This window comes from Tamandua tetradactyla, chromosome 8 (assembly GCF_023851605.1).
Source record: "Tamandua tetradactyla isolate mTamTet1 chromosome 8, mTamTet1.pri, whole genome shotgun sequence".
NCBI classification, from domain to species: domain Eukaryota; kingdom Metazoa; phylum Chordata; class Mammalia; order Pilosa; family Myrmecophagidae; genus Tamandua; species Tamandua tetradactyla.
Genome location: NC_135334.1, coordinates 86,206,349 through 86,226,698, shown reverse-complemented (window position 1 = coordinate 86,226,698; position 20,350 = coordinate 86,206,349). Strand labels below are relative to the sequence as shown.

General features: G+C 46.0%; 1 protein-coding gene across 4 annotated transcripts in view; it reads left to right on the top strand.

The window, feature by feature from the left end:
- The window catches only part of GALNT18 (polypeptide N-acetylgalactosaminyltransferase 18), a 390,932-nt gene that overhangs the window by 324,287 nt on the left and 46,295 nt on the right, over window positions 1–20,350 (top strand). For all 4 annotated transcript variants that reach the window (XM_077113997.1, XM_077113999.1, XM_077113998.1 and 1 more), the window contains one exon: window positions 12,309–12,473. In XM_077113997.1, coding sequence (XP_076970112.1) covers window positions 12,309–12,473 — 165 coding nt within the window. The remainder of the gene's footprint in view (window positions 1–12,308; window positions 12,474–20,350) is intronic.

Sequence of the window (20,350 nt, the reverse complement as noted above, 5' to 3'; positions counted from 1 at the left end):
CATAATTACTATTTTAAAACTTTAACTTATGTGTGAGACTAAAGCAAAAAATGTTTATGTGGTACAAAATTTTTATTTTGACTAGTCCATTTCCTAATATAACTTATGTGGACAGCTTAATTGAACACCATAAGTATGTGGAACTTTCAGTAGGACATGAAATTTTGTAGGTTTGTCCAGAGTGATGCCCCAATAAATCTCAGAGTGATTTGAACAGTGAATAAAAATGTATTTGCAATGAAAGCTAGGGGTAAGGGGTATGGTAGGTATAATCTTTTTTTTTTCTTTCCTGTGTTCATTTTATTTCTTTTTCTACTGTCTTTTTATTTCTTTTTCTGAATTAATGCAAATGTTCTAAGAAATGATGAATATGCAACTAAGTGATGATATTGTGAATTACTGATTATATATGTTGATGTTTTACTTGGTTTCTTAATTTTTTTAATTAATAAATAAATTTTAAAAAATGAAAAAGAATGTATTTGCAAAGCCCCCTTGGGGCAATTGCAAGAAAGCGGGAAAATTCACCTTCCCCAAGTAGAGAATTCTTGATATTCTCGCAAGCACTTGGGACAACCAAAGCAATAGGTGGAGCCCTCAATCTGGGGGTTTGTTCACATGAAACTTAACCCTGCAAAGGATAGGCTAAGCCTACTTAAAATTAGGCCTAAGAGTCACCCCTAGAGGAAAAAAAAAAAAAGCATGCTTGGACTTGGACTTGGTACATCCAGGTACTTGGACTTTTAAGCTACCTTCTCCCCATCAGTCGCAAAAAAAAAAAAATGCTATTACAAGAAGGCACACAAAATATTCAGTAGGTCAAGCATTCTGTAGGTATCTCCTCTGGTTTGTCTCTGGTCTCTCACTGGTTGAAGTCCAGAGTGACCCCTGATACCTGGCTCTCTCCTAGGGCAGGGGGCATCATAAGGAAACACTGGGCCACCGGGTGCTGAGGCCTAGAGGACACCAGGAGCTTAGAATGACACCGGAAGAGAGGACAAAGCAAGGTGGGGGTTAGGGCTGCTGATATTGGCTGTTTGGGGTGCAAACTCCCCAAAGATGGTGGCAAAGACAGCTGACACCTGTGCTGTGAACTTAGGACCTAGAATTAAACACAAAAACATATAAACAGCTATGAACCTAAATTAAACTTTCCCAACCCAACAATATGCTAAGTGGCTGCTTCCCTTGCCACCTGGTTCAGGTGCATGCTGGGAAGCAGAAATGAGGCCCAGCTTGGCCTTTTCTATTCATTCTTATGTTCAAAGAAAACTTCTTGGCCAAGAGCTCTGCTTTCCTTCCTGCCACCCTGCAGGCACAGGGTTGAAATATTCCAGACAGCCCTGTAGAAACTGCTCAAGTCACCTCCAGCCCAAACTTGCTTTCCAGGCATCTAAGATGTTTTTAACTCTAAAAACTCTGAGAACCTCTCAGATGTACTAACAAGCACTCCCTAGGAATTCCACCCAGAATTTAGAGGAGAAACTCATAATCCGAAGTCACAGCTCCACAGTTGCAGGGTGCTGTCCAAGCCCCAAACTGCTTCTCCAGCCCCGTTCGTTGTCCTCCAATCCCCTATAGACATTCTGTTTCCCCAAACTGTCAATGTTGATACATGTGCCCCTGTGCCTTCGCTTATTCTATTCCCTCTGCCAAGAGTTTCTTTCCCCCTTCAAGTTATCTGGGTAAACTTCTTCCCTCCTAGGCTGTTCTCAGATGTCATCACTCATGGCCTAGTCCCAGGTTGTGATAAATCTGGGCATGAGTATATTCTGATCAGCCTCCTGCATGTCTGTCTCCCACCAGGCAGAGAGCTCCTCAAGGGTGGGGTGTGACTTCTCCTCTCGGCTTCCCCAGTACCCAGCACAGGCCTGGCCTGATGCTAAGGTGGGCACTAAGGAGGGTTTGCTGAACTGGACTGGATCAACTACTGCCTACTGGGCCGAATGCCAGATACCGCCCTCTACCCCCAAAGCTGGGGATCCATGTGTTCGGCCTCCCCTGCCCCCTCTCCACCAGGGAAGCTCATTCACAAAGGGAGTCCTGAGCTGAGGGACATGCTTTGCACAATGATGTTCTTGTACAACTATGACAGAGTGTTTATAAATATTTTCCACTCCTTTTACGTGTACCTAGTTCTGTGGTTGGTGAATATAAGAGCATTTTGGAGATGACTCCCCTTCACTCCTGATATATCATCAGTGAACTGTGGCCCTCAGCATGGTAAGGTAACTCACCTCTTTCCAGGGGTTAATTGCCAATAACAGACCCTTAAATCAGCCCACCCCTGACTGCAGAGAGGTCTGAAGCTCATTCTTTGGGTAAGTGGGAAAGAGCCCATTTCTAATGCGCATTATGGATGTCATAGTCACCACTCTGCAAATTGATATTTAATAAAACAAATCTCTTCGCTCTTTGTCCCACCCACATGGCAGGCACCCTGCCTGCTGCTTCCATGTCCTCTCACCCACAGGCCTCCTGATTGGTCTGATGTGGGATAGGGGCTACAGAGATAAGGGGAATTGAGGCAAGGGAGCTGAATCAGCAGCTCCCCTTGGTGCTGGGTCTTTTCCTGCCCTCTACTGAGACCCTGGTCCCTGCCCTGCAGTCTCTGTGCCCCGACTAGGGACTATCAATACTTACATCGTCAACAACAACTGCAGTTTACAGGTCAGGAAACAAAGGCTCAGAGTGGCTGAAATGCCTCAAGGTCACCTCTAGGAAATGAGGGTGGAGGTGTCGAGTGGGGACCCACATGTTCCTGACGAGCAAGCCCCTAATCCCCCTAACCCACCAGGCCACCTTTCTCCAAAACCTATGGTTCTCGACTGCTAACATGTGTCAGATTTACCTGGTGAGCTTGGTAAAATGCAGATTCCTGGGTCCCAAGCTCAGAATTTCTGCTTCTGAAATTTGGGGTTGGGTTTTAAAAGTTGCATTCCTAACAAGTTCCCAGGGACTACACTTTGAGAGCCTTTGTCCCAAACAATGGTGCTTCTTAACTTCTTGGCCAATCTCATCCTGCCTCTACAGAAAGGGATTCAGCTTGCTGCCCAGAAAAAGAGGCTTAAAACCCAGGAGGTTGTAGATGCTGTCCCTACATTGCTTCCCTAAGCTGCCCAAAGTCCCTTTAACACAACTAACTTAAGTTGCTCATTAGAATCAACTGGCGTAACTCCCCATGCATAGGCCCCATCCCTTGTGATTTAGGTTTTAAAGCCTATCAGATGACTTTAATATGCAGCCAGGGTAGAGAAGTTTTTTATAACATGTGCTTTTGATTCCTCTACCCTTCCCGCTCTCAGCTCTTCGTCCTCTTCCAAGATCCAGCTCGCACCCCTTCCCCTAGGAAGCCTTCCCCTTGCAACCTCTCTTCATTGACTTTTGTAGTCCCTCCCCACCCTCCACCACCAGTTATGTGTGACACTCAATACCCTAGCCTGTGTCACACTCCCCTGTCGTGTCCCCCCACCCCTTCAGAGAACTGGTCTCTTGACCCCTTGTTGGGCTGCAGAGCTCTTCCAATTATCTAAATAAATGACTGCAGGGACTGTGGTTCACCCCTGGTCACTTGTTCCATGAAGGCACCCTGCAAATGCCCTTGTGTTCTCCCCTGTGGTAGGTTCTAGAACCTCTTGTAAAGAATCACTTTGCCCTTCCCACCCAACTCACCACTCTCCAAAGGAAGGTTTCAGCCATTCACTACAACCGGAGGCTCAGCAAGAGAAATGTCTGCAAAAGTCTCTAAGGTACTTTATTTTTTTCCAAGGACACCCACTCAGTAGGCCAGTAGGGGGCCAAGGACACATTGTCTAATGGAGGAAATGGGCTCAAAATTCACAAGTCCATTGTTTTCAAGAAAACTGATACTGCAGATGTGACTTGAAAAGTAATTGAACTAACCAACCCCCTTTTATACTGTGTTCCTGGTTTGTTGGGGGGGGCCTCCTCCCCTCGCTCTCTGTGCATCCCACTCCCGAGAGCCTTTCACCTCAGCCTCTGCCGATCTTGGTGTCACCTCCAGAATTTCCCTAGCAGTTGAGAGATAGTAGTCTGGATGGAAGAAGGGAATTAAATGATTGAAAAACTGTAAACTGACCACACCTAATAGAGGTTGGGTACAGGAGGTTAAAGCCACTTATCCAAATAGTTATGAATGCTCGTTGATGGCATATAAACTGAAGAAAGTTTACTAGGTTTTAACATCCTCAGCACGAATGCCTTGTATTTTGAAACCATGGTTTCCAACATTTTTTTTTTAATTCTTCAGAATCTTTTGTTCAAACAAAATGTTATATGAAAGCCAAATATAAGAAAGGTAAAAGAAGATCTGCTCTCGTTGGGCTGAGAGGGGGCTCACCCACCCACCAGGCCCCCACCTTCGCAGCCCCTGCCTCCCCTCACAGCCTCTTAGCCCCCTCTCAGCACCCCAGGACCGAGTCTGATCAGTTTAGTGGAAATGCCTGTGGAAGTTCTGTTGCTGGTCTGAGTACAGGATGGCCTTAGGGAGCCAGGCTGAGTTGAAGGTTTGAGACAGGGTCAGAGGTGGTGCCTCAGCTTCAGCCCAGGGCAAGGGGAGACCCTGCCGAGGGGGTCAGTGTCCTGGGAGTAAGGAAAACTATCCAGCTGCCTTCCAGGAGAAGGAACCAGGCCTTGGGCTGAGCCTTCCCCCTAGGCAGGGAGTAGAGAGGGCAGCTTCCTACTTGTGCACCTTAGCAAGTTTTGTTGTTTTTTAACCCACCTGGCCTCAGTTTCCTTAGCTTTAAAAATGGAAGGTGACCACAGGAAATGGAAAATACCCAGCAGAAAGCCCGGCATAGGCGGGTAGAAATATATTTTTCTTGTCTTGTCTCTTCCTGAGGTGGCTCAACCTGCGGTGGCAGTTTCTGTCAGTGAGATGATGTTTAAAACACCTAAGTGTAGATCCTGTAACAGGCCGAAAGTCAGTCCCCAAGAGAGGTGGGTCCTGCCCCTTGACTTCTGAGCAGAGAAAGGCTGCTGAGGACCCCCTGTGGGTGTTGCGGGATGGTCTATATGAGAGGTGAGGTGAGGGGACAGGGAGCAGTGCCAGGCCTTGGTAGGAGAGTGCACGCAGAGGCCCTGTGGGCTCCCTGGCCAGCTGCCCAGGGTAGCTATTAGTCATTGCTTCTGTCGCTGGCTAGGGGGACAGCACCGTGCCACTTTTCAAATTCTATTTCATAAGGTGTGGATTTAAACCTGACATAAATGAACTATTGATGCACACATTAAAAAATTAATATACTTAGTGCTTAGCTAATAAATAATGGTTTTTAATTTTGATAAATTTTTAAACATCAGCAAAATCTACAAAACAGATTTTATGTGGCTTGGATTTACCTGTCCATAAAAATGCAACAAAAATGATAAGGTTCCAGCAAAAGGATTTGCTTGCTTTAGATAAGAGACGTTAAATTCTCAAAAGCACTCCCCATATTCTCTATATGTGACTTTGTTTTTATATGTGGATCGCCAGGAGTCAGCTACATATCTAGCCTTCTGAACAGTTATTGATGACTTTCATAGTCATCAATAACTATGATTATTTGGGTCTTGGGACCCAAGACACCTGTGTGTGTGTTCTTTTACCTAGCCGGTGGATTTTCTCTTTCTCCGGTAAGCACCAGAATGAAATACCCCTGCTCTGGTTTGCAGCCCTGCTGCACCTGTGTGGGGCTGAGCCGAGAATGAGCCAAATCAATCATGCGCAGCTGAGGAGGAGTCAAGTGGCCAAGGATGTCATTTCCACGTCCTGGGGTTTGTAAACCATCCACAGACAGGATAACAGCTCACCCTCAGACCCTGCCGGGAGTTACTGGGAGGGATGTTGCTGAGCCAGCACTTTGTACCATGGTTTATTATAGGCCCTTTAGTAAAGTCCCCCATCCATCCCTCTGCTACTCCTTTAGCCTAGGCTCCCCGCATTGCTCAAAGCAATCACAGCGGCAGCTTCCTAAACCAGTCTTCCTGTGCTGACGTCTTCCCTCCAGCCTGGCCCCTGGAGCCAGGGTGGTCCTGGGGAGGGGGGCGCATGCGGTCACAAGCAGGGCTCTAGAGTCACCTGCCTCGGGTTGAATCTTAGCTACAGTTCGCCAACTATGTGACTTTGGGCAAGTTACTAATTTCGCTGTGCTTCTCATCAACAAGGTGGGGATAATAATATTAACTGTTTCACGTTGATTAGGATCAGATGAGATCAAACTTGCAAATTATTTCATGTCTGGCACATAGTAAGAGCTCAAAATATTTCAGTTTTTATTGTTAGAAGCCTAAGTCAGGGTCTCTCCACAGTGGCAGTATTAACATTTGGGGCCGGGTAATTCTCTGTTGTGGGGAGCTGTCCCGTGCATCATCGGATGTTGAGTAACATCCCTGACCTCTATTATGTTATGTATAGCCTCCTCCCCCACCCCGGTCCTACGACAAAAATGTCCCCAGACTTTGCCATATATCCCCTGGTTGGTAAAATTGCCCCCTGTTGAGAATCACTGTTGCTTAAATCTTCACAGTTTCCCTTGTCTAAAGCCCAACCACGGTCGTTCGTGGATTGACTCCTTCTGCATTACCTGGTCTCATTGCTCTGTTTCCTTTTAGTGAATCCCCAGCATACCCTGGTTTGGCCACCAAAGCATCTACGGTCACTGCATTACCACCAGTGCTCCATGCAGCTGCATCCTGTATCTCAGAGTCTGGTTCAGATGGCTATTTTATTTCTTGACAATTGATCTTTTTTGTATTTCTTTTATGTGCCTTGTAATTTTTTATTAAATTCCATACACTATATATGAAAGAACAGTAAAGACTGTGGTAATATTATTCCTCAGAAGGCCATGAGTGTGGAAATTTGAGTAACTCTAGTCTGTCACTAAGCTGTATTTGGGTTTTGTTGTTGCTATAGTTACCTTCAGTGCACCCCAGGCTTCAAATCCCCCCATTGGTAGATTGTTGCCACCTGGTGCTTAGTGAAGTGCTAGAAGGTTTGTCTCAGTAGTCCTGTCCGCCTCGGGCTCTGCACACCTGTACCATACATACAGGGACTCGGTCTCTGCACTTTTGACTCTGCTTCACCAGCAAGCTGCTATTGCTTGCTACTTGGTGCTAAAGCTCATATTGGGAGTGCATTTCTTGGATCATCCCCTCCAGCTTCAGTCTTAGCCAGGCCCTGTGTGCCTGAGCCTCACATGGGGCTTTCTCAGCATCCCCTCTCTTCACTCACTGGCAAATAACTGCTGCCTCCTACTCAGTGCAGGGTCTAGAGCTCAAGCAGTTGTCCCATCCCTCCTGACTCCATGGCATCTAAACTCTGCCTTATAATGGTGCAGGATACTGAGCATGCTGGGTTGCTTGCTCCACACTTAAGTGATAGATGGCCTTCACTTAGGGTCATTGTGATAGAGGAGTAGTTTTTCTACCCCTCACCAGTGTTACCCAGCCTTTCATTATCAGGTAGAGGTGGGGGGCAGGGTTTCTTGGCCTCCTGCAGCAGCAGGTGGCCTTGGTCTCATAACAGAGCTGGATCTAGTTGGTGGCACAGCAGGGTTTCTTGCCCCTACCCCCAGTGGTAGGCAGCCTCCACTTTGTATCAGAGAAGGGTCTGGGAAGTAGGTGGGTTTCATGTCTTTGCCCTCAGTGGTGACCAGTCACCACCTATTAGTCATGCAGGACCTGGGATGTGGATGGGCTTCTCCAGGTACCCCTGCAACACCCTCAAACACAGGCAGGCCCTGTACCCTTGCATCCCGGAGAGGTCGCTCCTACTCTGCCCCCAGACTTTCCTGTGAGTGTCCAGTGGAGGCCAGTGGAAAGAAGCTGGCAAGTGGTGACAGTCTCCCCTGTGTCTGGGACTCCCAGGGATTCTAAAGTCACATTAGTCCACATTCAGTCATTAAGAATTAATTAAAATTTTATTAAAATATCAGTTTTCTTCTTAACCTGTGATCTGCCAAAGTTGAGAAAGTTCACATGTCCTGTCTCTCTAACAGCAGCTTGTCACCCTTTGGAATTCAGTTGGCCTGATTGCCCTGTGACATTTTGATAGGCTCAATATAATAAATTTGTAGATTATCCAGCTTTTTCTTCTTGGTAAGGTGGAGGTGACATTTTCTTGTAACTTCCTGCATCTGAAACAGAAGTGAAATTGCGCTATGGTATAATAGTTATTTTTTATCCCCATTAAATAGGGATCTACTTGAGGACAGGGACTTTGTCTTGTTTATCTCTGTCTTGTATTTGCCCAGTGCCTAGATTCATACTTGGCAGGCCCTATACATTTAGCATAACTTTTGCACCATGAATGAATGAATTGAATGAGGGAGGTATGTGCAGTGACTCAGACTTTGTGTCCAAGCAGAGTTTCTTAGTTTAGAAAGCATACCTGGTGCTTGCCATGGCTGCAGGCAGTAAACGTGGGGCATCATATACAGAGCTGCTTTTTGTCTTTTGTGTTCAGGCCATTTATTGATTCAATCCACCACTGGCTGGGCTTCTGAGATGTCTAAGTGACAGCCTTAGAGAATCCTCTTTGCTGAATTTTTCTGTGATCTCCCGGCTTCATGGTTACACCACCCAAGATGGACTTTGTTGTTTGCTTTTTAAATAACAAACAACTGCCTGTCCCTATTTTGATTTCCCTAGACTGGAGCAATAAACAACTCCAGTGACAGCTGGACCGGATTGTAAGTGCTTCTTTCAGAGCATCTCCCCCAAGCACTCCAGAGCAGCTAAGTGGATAAGGCTGATTTCAGCTATTACCTGGGCAGCTGCTTGTGTCTGTGGAGCCTGCCCTGGAGACAAGAGACAGGCCCTGGAGAGGAAGGAAGGGATGGAAATACCTGGGGACCCTGCCTCTCCTTGCATGGTAGCCCGCACTCCTGATCCTCAGGAAATCTAGGTCCTGGTATACGAGGTAACTAAAAGCTACATTCCATCCTGAAGAGAGATCATGGTGAGTTCAATCCAAGGCTATTGTCAAAGAAAAAACTGTACTGGACAATGTGAAATAAGCAAGGATGACTTTATTTAATGCTACCATAGGGGAAAGAGAGTAGAACTCAATTCCGTCAAAGGACAGCAGGGTTTTTAAGGGCTGGGAGCAGGTTAAAGAAAAAGCACTGGAAGATAATAAGGGGGTTGATTACTGAGGGGTGTGAGTGATTTACTGAGGTTGCAATTAGGGCCACTTAGGGATGTTTTTCTCCATGGTAATTAGGTCACCTTGAGACTGTGGAGGGAGGTGGAGGGAGATAAGATGCCACCTAGTAAGGAGCCTCTGGTCCACCTGAGTAGTGTAAGGGCATAGTGAGAGGGAGGTCAGGGGCCTGGAACCAGGGAGAAGCCTGCCTCAAGTTCACTCAAGATAAAGGGAAGTTAAGGCAATGCTGGTCAATATAAACGGGTGTGCACCATTTGGAGACAGGCCCAGGAGGCAGACTGAGGCCCCATGTTTCTACAGCACTCAGGGAGTCTTTCTGGAGGTAGTGTATTTTCATTTCTGTTTTTAAGAATAGCAAGAGTCAGCATGGATGAATGGAAGAAGTAGGGGCAGTTCTTGCAGTAGTGTGATTAGGGTGATTATTTCCTGATATGGTGGCTTCTCCAACTTGACTGGCTCCTCCTGGATACGAACTGTGCCTTTCTCATCTCTGTGTTCTCTGAACCCAATTTAGAGATTAATTTTCGGTCAGATTGATGGATGGATGAGATGCCTAACTGCATGATATTTAATTCCCTAAATACTATGAGTCTTCAAATTCTCCCTTCCCTCCAATAAAGTGGAAGCCACAGCAGGTCATCAGCTTTCCTTGGTTCTGAACTGGAAATCTAGGCCACAAAGTGGAGGATCTCAGGAATGCAATAGAATCCCACTCTTACTCAGTGTAGGTTTTAAATAGATGTCCTTACCTCTGTTTTCTGATTACACTTCCTCACTGAAGCTGGGCAGTCTATATTTGGCCACTGTTCAGCATGGAGGAACTTTGGTCACCATGATCTTTTACCTCTATTATGGGAAGAATCAGTCTTCATAATTTTGATGTCGATTTACATGGATTCACTAAACCTAATAACTTGTAATAATACCTTAGAGAGTAAACCCCTATTCCACTAGCTCCAGAGCTACCCTCCACTGTTCCTTCTACCCTGGAAGGCTGACTGCATGGAACATTTCAGTGGTCTCCCAGTTGGATTCTACTAATAGACTGTCCTGGCAGAAGGGTGTGGGGATGGAAGAGAGAAGTTGGAGAATTTATTTATCACTTCCCACCACTATCATTATCCCTCCTCCTCCTTAAGAGTTGCCTTGGGCTAGCCCATGGCCCTCAACCAGAGCTTGTCAGCCCTCTCTATGTAACTATACTGTTTCTGGTAACTCTTCCCTTATCCCTTTGACCCTAGGAGTGGTAACAGCTCCATGTCACTTGCCCCCTGGGTATACTATCTCTTGTGATTTTCTCACACCCTACCTACACCTTTGAAAGTCCTGACTCTTTTATACCCTCCTCACATTTACCCTTACTTAAGCATGCCATCTGTTTCCTGTTGGGGTCTTGACAGATACACTGGCCTTGCTAAGGGGAAAATCCTGCTTGGTCCTCGGTCTTCTCTGGATACCTTGAGCTTTTGGGCGGTCAGAAAGAACATGTCCATGAAGGACCAGTCCTTTCTTTTGCTCCTCACCTGCACTGCCATTCTTACCACCATATCCCTTTAATGCCCTGCATCCATGTTTTAAAACTCCTTGTCCACCCTTTTGTTAAAGCAAGGAATGCTTTATCTTAACATTTTGAATTTATTGAAAATATTTACAAGTGAGAGATTTTTTTCATTAAAAATTCACAATTACAAGACAGAACACCCAAATTCTTATCTAAAGCAAAGTAAGGTGGTATCTTGGTTTGCCCCTGGGGCTTAATCATAGAAGGATGTGTTAATTCCTTTAGTAAAATGAGGAAAAGGGCCCACAGGATCCTATGCTTCCCTCTTAGACCCCTTGTTGGGAACAACTGCTCAGATTTGAGGTAAGTTCCTGAAAACTTTTAGGGCCAAGAGTCATGAAGGCCATGGCTTTCCTTTGGACCAAGGCCACAAACTGCAGCTTACAATATGGTCACCTGTTTTTGTAAATAAATTATTGGCCCGCAGCCAGGCCCATTTATTATGTATTAACTGTGGCTATGATGACAAAGTTGAGTTGACAGAGACTTTATGGCCCAGTACAAAAAAGAGTTAACATTGCAGGACTGATTGCTATCCATTCAAAGGACTTGTTACAAGGCTGGCCCTTGGCTGGCATCTGCAAACATGGATTTCAGGAGGATTCCAACTATTTCCACAACTGAGGAGTAGCTTGCGATGACTAAACTATTTGTACAAACAATATGGTTTATGTTGAACACCTGCTTTTGGTACATGCTTGGCAGAGGCTGCCTACTTAGCCAGCCCCCAGTAAAAACCCTGGCTGCTGAGTCTTAAATGCACTGCCCTGGTTGGCACCAATTCACATCTGTTGTCACAACTCATTGCTGGAGTGTAATTCAGCACATGCTGTATGACCCCTCTGGGAGAGGACCCTTGGCAGCTTTCTCTTGGCTTTTCTTAGACTTCACCCCATGTACTTTTTTCCTCTTGCTGATTTTGTTCCATATCCTTTCACTGTAATAAATCATAGCCATGAGTATAACTATATAATGAATCCTCCTAGAAAATCAGTGAACCTGGGGATGGCACTGGGGACCCCTTCACTCCTGTAAAGACTGAAATATTTGCTGTATAGCCCTTTAAGAGAAGGTTTGCCAAGACCAGCTCTCCACAGTCTTAGTATGGATAGAAATTATGTGTTACATATTTCTCATCCCCAAGACTCTGAGCTCTCTGAGGGCATAGTCCATGTCTTCTAGTTCTGTATCTACTGACCCAGCAGTGTCTGGCACAAAATATTTATGAAGAAAAGAAGTCAACAAGTCTGTGATTACTGGATTCAAGCAGTATTTTTAAACTTTGGGCCATGAAGTCACCTTGAAGAGTTCTGACCAATGTTTCTCAATGAAAGGACAGAATTGAAATCTGAGTGTACTGCATAGAGTAAAGATAAATTTTATTTCTCAAGTTTTTCTTCTATTATATGCTATGATGGATTGTAATGTAAAAGGGTTCTTCCTGTTGGTTGCATTAGGAAAATAATTTGAAGGCCATTGAGCTTCAAGAATCTAGGCTCCTCCCTAACTGTGATCTCTTTGCTAGCCTCCTGTCCCAGACAGCGTTAACCTCCTTCCTCCTCCCTTTCCCCACCCCAGAACGTGTACTACACAAGCAGCCAGCAGATCCACGTGGGCATCCTGAGCCCCACCATTGACGACGATGACAACCGGTGCCTGGTGGATGTCAACAGTCGCCCACGGCTCATCGAGTGTGGTTATGCCAAAGCCAAGAGAATGAAGCTTCACTGGCAGTTCTCTCAGGTACAGCCTAAAGTAACAGCCCCAGAGCTCCCAGGAAAGTAACAGGGCAGAAAATCTGGGAGATGGGCCACAAGGCCAAGGAGGGGATGTGAGGAGAAGAGGAGGATAGGGAGACTGAGGCAATGGTGAGACCGCAACCCTGACCATTCTCAGCTGTTTATGGAGCACCTACTATGTTCCAGGGAGTTCACGTATATTAGCTCATTGACTGCTGATACTGGCTCTGAGGGAGAGTAGTATCATTATTGTTTTATCATTTTATTTTATTTTTGGATGAAAGAAAACTTGAGAGTAATTGGGATTACCTGCCCAAAATCGCAAAGTACGATTTGAGTGGCAGGCTGGGACTAACCTCAGGTTTCTCTGGCTTTAAACTCTTGTCTTTCTTCTATACAAGTGCCATCTCATGAAATAAAGTACCCAGTCTCCCAGGCATAGCTGGTGCTGGGCTGTCTCTGAACCATGACAACACCCTCTCTATCTTTCTCCAAGTATATGGTCTCCCCACTCTACCTGATGAGGTTTCCTGGCCCCATAATAGTGACAATGGAACCCTCTTTTAGCAAATCTCCATCAATTCTTGTGTCCGTATTTAACTTTCCACTCTTCATTGGTCCCTAAAGGTCTGGAGGTCTTTTCAGCTAGGTTTCCAAATGTGAAAATCATAATCACATAAGTTTCCCCATTATAAAACAATGGCCAAGGATCAAGACATCCAGCTAAGTGTCACTCACAATGACCCAGCTTTGAAGGGAACCTCTGCCTCAGCCCAGAGGCCTCCAGCTCCAAGGGAATCCTCTAAGTTAGGATCAGATTCCTCCCACGGATGGGGATACCCAGGTGGTGATGGAAAAGTATAAATAACATGAAGTGAGGGAGTCCATGTGGGGTTTAGAGTATCAGGGTTGCCTGGGGACACTGCGCATGGTGGATGGCTCCAGGGAAGTCAGGGAGAGAGTAACTGTATTGAGAGAAATGAGCTGGCAGAGGCCCCTACTCCAAGCTTCCTCAGCAAGCTGATTTTGCCCTGCTGGGGAGAGTGAGGGGATGCTATAAGGAATTCTGGAATTGAATGCACCTTGATTTCAATCTTGGTGTCCAATTCCTCTCCTCTGTAGCTGGAGCTGGTAAGGAGCTGTCCTAGCGACATCAGGTTCTATGCACAGGGAAAACTTTTCACCTGTGCAATGAGAATGGGAAACCAGAGGATGGAGAGAGATCCTTTAGTCAGATCCTAGATGGGTGGTGAAGGCCAATGCTGAGTGGCAACTTCAAAACAAGGTCATAGGTTTAAGAGCTACTCAGAGAGCAGGAACAGGAGTTCAGACCAGGGCTTTGTGGACACAGGAAAGCAGATATTGAGGAGAAGCATAGGGAGCTAAAGTGGAGCACTTTCAAGGCAGATGGAGCATGCCTGTGGTAGCTTTGAGTCCTGGCTTGGGCCGGCAACATGAAAAGGAGTGTGCACGGGAGACTTATGACTCCTGCCCGCCCTTTTCTGTCTGTGTGACCTTTGACATGTTTGACAAATGGTAAACATCTGTCCCAACAAGAATAATGGCTAGCGTGTCTACAGAACTCGTCTGCTCTGTGCCAGATTTTCTAAGCGCTACGCATATATTAACTATTTAATCCTTATAACTTTATGTATACATTAGGTACCATTATTGTGACTTTATAGATGAAGAAATTAAGGTACAAAGAGGCTATGTAACATGCCCAAGCAGCTCATATTGGTTATTATCATTCAAACTCTCTCTTCTATTCCTCATCTTTGGAGTATGTTTGAAGTGGCCACCCAGAAGGTCAGTGTCAGGGCTGAGGTTTCAGAAAACTGGGTGTATCTTATTCCACATTCCTCCTGGGAGCAGCCTTGGCTACTTTTCCCTGCCAAGTTTCTGACCCAGAGGGTCTCGAGAAAGAGCTACATTTCCTTCTCTTTCCTCCTTTAAATTGAGAAGCAGAGAGAAGCCTGGATGTTGTCAGGGAGGATGCAAGCAGGTTGATAAAGGGGTGGTTGCTTCTCAGATCAGGCTAGGTGCAAAGTTGCTGGTAGGCTGGAAGCGGCACTGGATCCAGTAGGGATGAGTGGGGCTGACTCCAGTTGGTGAAGTGAGGTCATACCTGCAGCCATCTGGAGGGTCTGTGGAGGCTCAACTCTGGCTACTATGCTGCCATCAGCCAGGCCTCCTGGTCTCGAGTGCCACTGGGCTCATCTTCCTCCTGGGAAGTATGATAGACAGTGCAGTGGGATGCTGGTGGTGGTACTGGAGTTGTGACATAGCTGATGGCTTTCCAGAGGAGGTAGCACTTCACTTGTATCTTGGAGAATGTGTAGGAGCTTGCTGGATAAAGAAGGCATGAAGACATTCCAGGGAGTGGCACCCACATGTTCGAGCAGCATCAAAACTCAGGCCATGTTGGGGGAACCACAGATGGGTGTAGCTGGATCCTGAAGGGTATGGTGGGGAGTGGCCAGAGAAGAGCCTGGAAGGGCAGGCTGGGACAGGTCGTGGAAGCCCCAGGGTCTGGTTTTGGTCCTGTGGGAGGTGGCAGATGTGTACTAAGGGACTGTGACCTGTGTAGGTCTCGGCTTTAGAAAGCCCCCTCTGGCAAGGAGGGGCTGAACCGGAAGGGGAGATTCTAGACGGGAGAGAGAGGCAGGATGGAGAATTAGGAAGAGGAGTACTGTTGGAAGTTTAGCTATTTTCTACTCCCTCCCAACCCCCCATCTATGACCCTGGGGCCTTGTGGCCCTGACCTGACCACTAAGATCCCCTCTCAGGGCAGGTCTGAGGCTGACCCCAGGAGTCGAGGTTTTGGTGACTGGGCCGGGTGTGTTGACAGGTGTGTTTGGGAGCCCTTTAATGGGAGAGTGTGCAGCTACATATGCACACTGGGAGAGGGACAGCCAGTAGCTCCCTGGGCTGCCCCAGAGTAGCCCTTGGAGGTCATAGCCCAGCCAGCACCTACCCACTCTGGGGACTTTGTGTCACCCAGATATGAGTGTTCCCAAATCAAAGCAAGCCCCTTACTCCTTTCAGAGGCCTTGCTCCCCCAGGGCTCAGAAAATAGCAGGAAATAGAGCTCAATCTCTGCTGGCTGACCCAGGGCTCAGCCCGTCTGTCCACCTTGTGTAGTTTGGTGTTGATGAATGCAGCAGCCTCACCTCAAAGGTGAGAAAATGAGATGAAATCTCCTGGCTAAGATCACATGGCTGAGAGTAGTGGCGCTGGAATTCAAACCAAGCTGGCTGAATCCAAACCTAGGCTGCTTTCATATCCCAGAACCACCTGCAGAAACATCTGCCTCCTTTCCAGCCCTCACACCCATCCTTCAGACACATGCCCTGAGGTCCTGAGGTCCTGAGGTCTTGGGTGCCTCTGTTCCACCTCCCAGTGCAGATCAGTATGCCTTGGTTCCCCAGGACTGGCCTTCCCCACCCCTCTCTCTTCATCTGTTCCTCCCCAACCAGGGCAAGGAAGGGAACATCCCCTGGAATGGATGCTTTCCAAATAAGGACACCCCAAAATCCAACTTCTTCCTCCTCTCATCTCAGCCTATGACCTTCAAAAAGCACCCCACATTTCCTGTTTGAACCTACATAAGCAACCAACAAAGCAGAGCAGAGTTTGTGCTTGGAGTCCAGGAAACTGGTTAGTTTTCAGCCACTTTAGCACATTTTAAGTTTAAAATCCTATAGTCTTTTACCAAAAGGAGCCTCCTGGAAGTAATACTTTAAAATTCCTTATTTGCAGACCCAGAGAAGATACTCTCACTTGATATTTCAAAATCAACATATGTGGAATTTTTGCTTAATGCAAAATGATCAATATTTACTAAGCAACTTGGAACCCACTGCATAAGTCCTCGTTGGTTAGGAGCTATTGTTGGCAAAGGCCAGTGGAAGTCAGAAGCCTCTTAAACAATTTAAGTCTTGTGCTTGCACTAATTTTCTTACAAGTTTTAATTTTTGCAAATTACATGGAGATCCTGTGGCTAGAATGTTCTACTACAAATGTTGGGTTGATAGGAGCTTTTTCCTGGATATTTCAGTTTGCTAATGCTGTCAGGATGCAATACCAGAAAAGGACTGGCTTTTATAAAGGGATTTATTAGGTTACACATTTACAATTCTAAGGCCATGAAAATGTCCAGATTATGGCATCTGAAGAAAGGGACCTTAACTTTGAAGAAAGGCTGCCAGCATCTGAAACACCTCTGTCAGCTGGGAAGGCCTGTGGCTGGTGTCTGCTGGTCCTTCCTCCCAGTTCATTGTTTTCAGCTTGGGATTCCAATGGCTTTCTCTCTAAGCATCTGTGGGTTCTTACTTAGCTTCTCTGTGGCAAACTTTGGGTTTTGTCTCTTAGCTTAGCATTTCTAAATGTCTGTCACTTGATCCAGTAAGTAGATTAAGACCCACAATTGGGTGGGTCACATCTCCATGGAAACAATCTAATCAAAAGGTCCCACCCAAATAATAAGTCTGTACCCATAAGATTGGATTGGAAGAACATGTTTTTTCTGGGGCACATAACAGTTTCAAACCAGCACATTGAGTATATTTCAAATCTTTTTTCCAATTCCACATTATGTATTATTTAGTCTCCTGAGGACCATATTTAAGCTCTACAGATACTCAGGCTGAATTAATTTCAAAATAATCTGGTACAAGTCACCCAAATTCTCCTACAAAGAAGATAGGCATTTGCATATCTTAGTGTTCCATCTCATATCCTGATTTTCTGTTTAGCAAACAAAATGTCTTTTCTTTAACCCTGGCAAGTGCTTCTGAATTTCCTATGGTTTGAGCTGAATCAGGACAGTGTCAGATACTAACTCTGAGAAACCAGATTGGATGAGAATATCTCTTGGTAACCCTGATGCACAAGGCCCTGATGAGCAGTTTTCTGATGATGAAAGGTCATTCCTTCAGCCGTTCATCAAGCATTTATTAAGTGTGGGGGTTGTGCAAGAGGGCTGCAGATGTGAAGGAGCCATACTTCTGCTTGAGGAGCTCACAGGCATGTAAACACACAATAAAATTGAATGAGGAGAGAAGAAAGAAAGGTATGTGCACTGTTCTGGGGCCCTGGGGTGAGTGATTCTGTCTACAAAACTCGGGGATGGCCTGCTTGACCTGAGTCTTGAAAGCGGTAGAGACAGTGCTGGGGATAGAAAGGGAGAACATCCCAAGTAGAGGCTCAGTCTGTGCAAAGGCAGCAGCAGAACACATTTGAGGACTATGAATCAAGTTTTTGAGGAGTGGAATGTAAGAATTTACAGTGGGGTACATGGGAGTGAGACCTCGGCATCAAGTTGGGGCAGATGATGGCCTGCCTTGAAACCATGCTAAGGAGTTTGGATTTTACCTTAAAATCACATGGGAACTAGGGGAGGTTTGCCATGATGGGGTCTGAAAGATCACTCTGGATTGGAGGGAAAGAGGCTGGAGACAGGGAAACAAGTTAGGAGGTTGTTCCATCATCCAAGTGAAATGAGGAGAAATTTGATCATGATGGGGGCATGGGACCAAGCACCTGTTGAGGGTGACTCTTAGAGACATTTCAGCAGAGTCTGTTGGACTAGGTGGTGTAACTAAGTTTCTGGGGGCAACTGTAGAAGATTATTAATCCAGGACCACCCCCAGTTTCAGGGCCTGGGTGATTTGTCCTCCTCAAGCAACACACCCTCTCTAAACAGTCCATGTTTCCCACATCAGGACTTGATGAAACTTCATTAATATTAGAAATAGCAGTTGTTGCCTTCAATGATTTTTCTAGCTTGTGACTCCTCCAGAATTAAATAATTTCCTAAACTTGCCACCTACTGAGAATGTAAGCTCTAAGTATATGTCTTCGAGGCTTCTTAAATTACCCCTCATACTGAGATTTGGGGGGATTTGAGGACTTTGGGGATTTGGTGATACAGTTAGTGAAAGAGACATTTGTCAGTGACCCCTGGACCAACAAGGGAAGAGGAAAGAAGCAGGTTTCAGTTCATTACAGAGAAGAATTTTGCAGCAGGAGACTTACCAAGCAAAGCAATGGCAGGTTTTTAGTGGTAATGAGCAAATGCTGGATTCCTTTCTTCAAAAATAATTTTGGAAGGGCAGGCAATTGTGGCTCAGTGGCAGAGTTCTCGCCTGCCATGCCAGATACCTGGGTTTGATTCCCGGTGCCTGCCCATGTGATTTCCTTACCCTAGGAAGACTTTTATGATATATGTTTTCTAAGATGCATATTCTTTGTAGTGTGTGCAGTCCTCCAACTACACACACTTGAAAATACAGTGTCGGAGGACTGGATTGTGTTTAAGCCCAGAAAGATCTCAGAAGGGTGTGAGTTTTCCCTTCAAACATCTGAAGGCCTACCCCATGCAAGGCAAAGCAGGCTTGTTCTTAGTAGCACTGAGGGAGGACAATCAGAGGCAATTTATAAAGCAGCTTTCTCAGAGTCATAGTCCAGGGACGAGGTGGGAACCTAGGGAGGAGGTGAGTCAGGGGACCACTCAGCAGGCCATCAAAAGCACTACAGATCCGAATGGAGTTGGACTGGGAGATGTTAAAGCCTTGCCAGCCCTGCAGTCGTATAATCTAAGCTCCTGAAGTTAGACAGCAAACTCCTGAGGGGGCCCACTGGGCCTGCCTTAATACAGAACACTAAGAATTTGAAAATGAGTGAAACTCTTTATGTGACAGCTATCTTTCTCACACTTTATGGAATTACTGACCTGTCATTTCAACCCACAACCCCTCTCCCAGTCAGTAAAGACTGGAGGGTAGGGCTGAGGCTTTGGCTAACTCCAGCACCTAACCTAAAGCTGTTGATTGAAATGAGTCCCTTTTCAAAAAGTCACAAATATTAAACAAGGGCATCCTGGGTATCTGGTCTTGAGCTAGGTTTGTGGGAGATCCAAAAATGAGCAAAACCTTCCCCTCAGTGACTATATTCACACACATGCATGCTCGCCCAATATAGCAGGTGGAAAAACAACAAATCATACTGCAGTATTTCAGAGGTATTTCAAAGTAAGAGTCAGTGGGGCTACTTGGTGGAAAATTCTAGTTCTACAATGAAACTTCTATGAGGGCAGTGTGTCCCATGCATCAAGTGGGTACTTGCCAAGTTACTGGAAAACCCAGCACTTCTTCCTACAACTTTGTAGTGGGGTAGGGTCGGTCGGGGGTAAATGCTTTACAGTAAAATACATGCATATATGGAATGGAGTACAAGTTTGCATGAATATTAAAAAACAGGAGGCCTCGAAATGTCATAGCTTTCAGACTCATTCCATGCAGCTCCTGGATAGATTCTAAGAGGGTGCTCTTGCTCCTCTCAGCTTTGGTGGGAATATCTACAAGGCCCAGCTGGAAGTCCAAGAGCACCGCAGGGCAGCATTCCCCCTGGAGGGCAAGCCCCATACCTCAGACCCCTGTGCTTGCCCACATTCTCAGCACAGCATTCATGCATTTTCCAAGGGAGATGGCCCTTTGGGGACCTCTTTTTGAGAGCTCAGCACAGAGCCAAGAATGCCTCACAAAAGACAGTTAGCTCTGATTTGTCAGGTCTAATTTCGTAATTTGATGCAAGATGAGTTACCAACTCAAAGCAGAAAATATTTGCAAAGCACATTTCCCAGGGAGCAGCACTAATTCAGCCAAAGCGTTTCCCAGCACACGAGGAGTCATCATCGGCTTTCTCCATTCCGGGTCCCAAACCCTGGACAGGAAGTTAAGCTTCGAAGACCTTTTCTATTGAAAAGACAAGACTCTAATCTGACATTTCATTATGGCTCTGCTATAAAACAGCTTTTCATTTTTATGTCATATGAAAGGGCAAGTGTGCAACTGTCCAGTTTTGAGGGACTGACAAAGC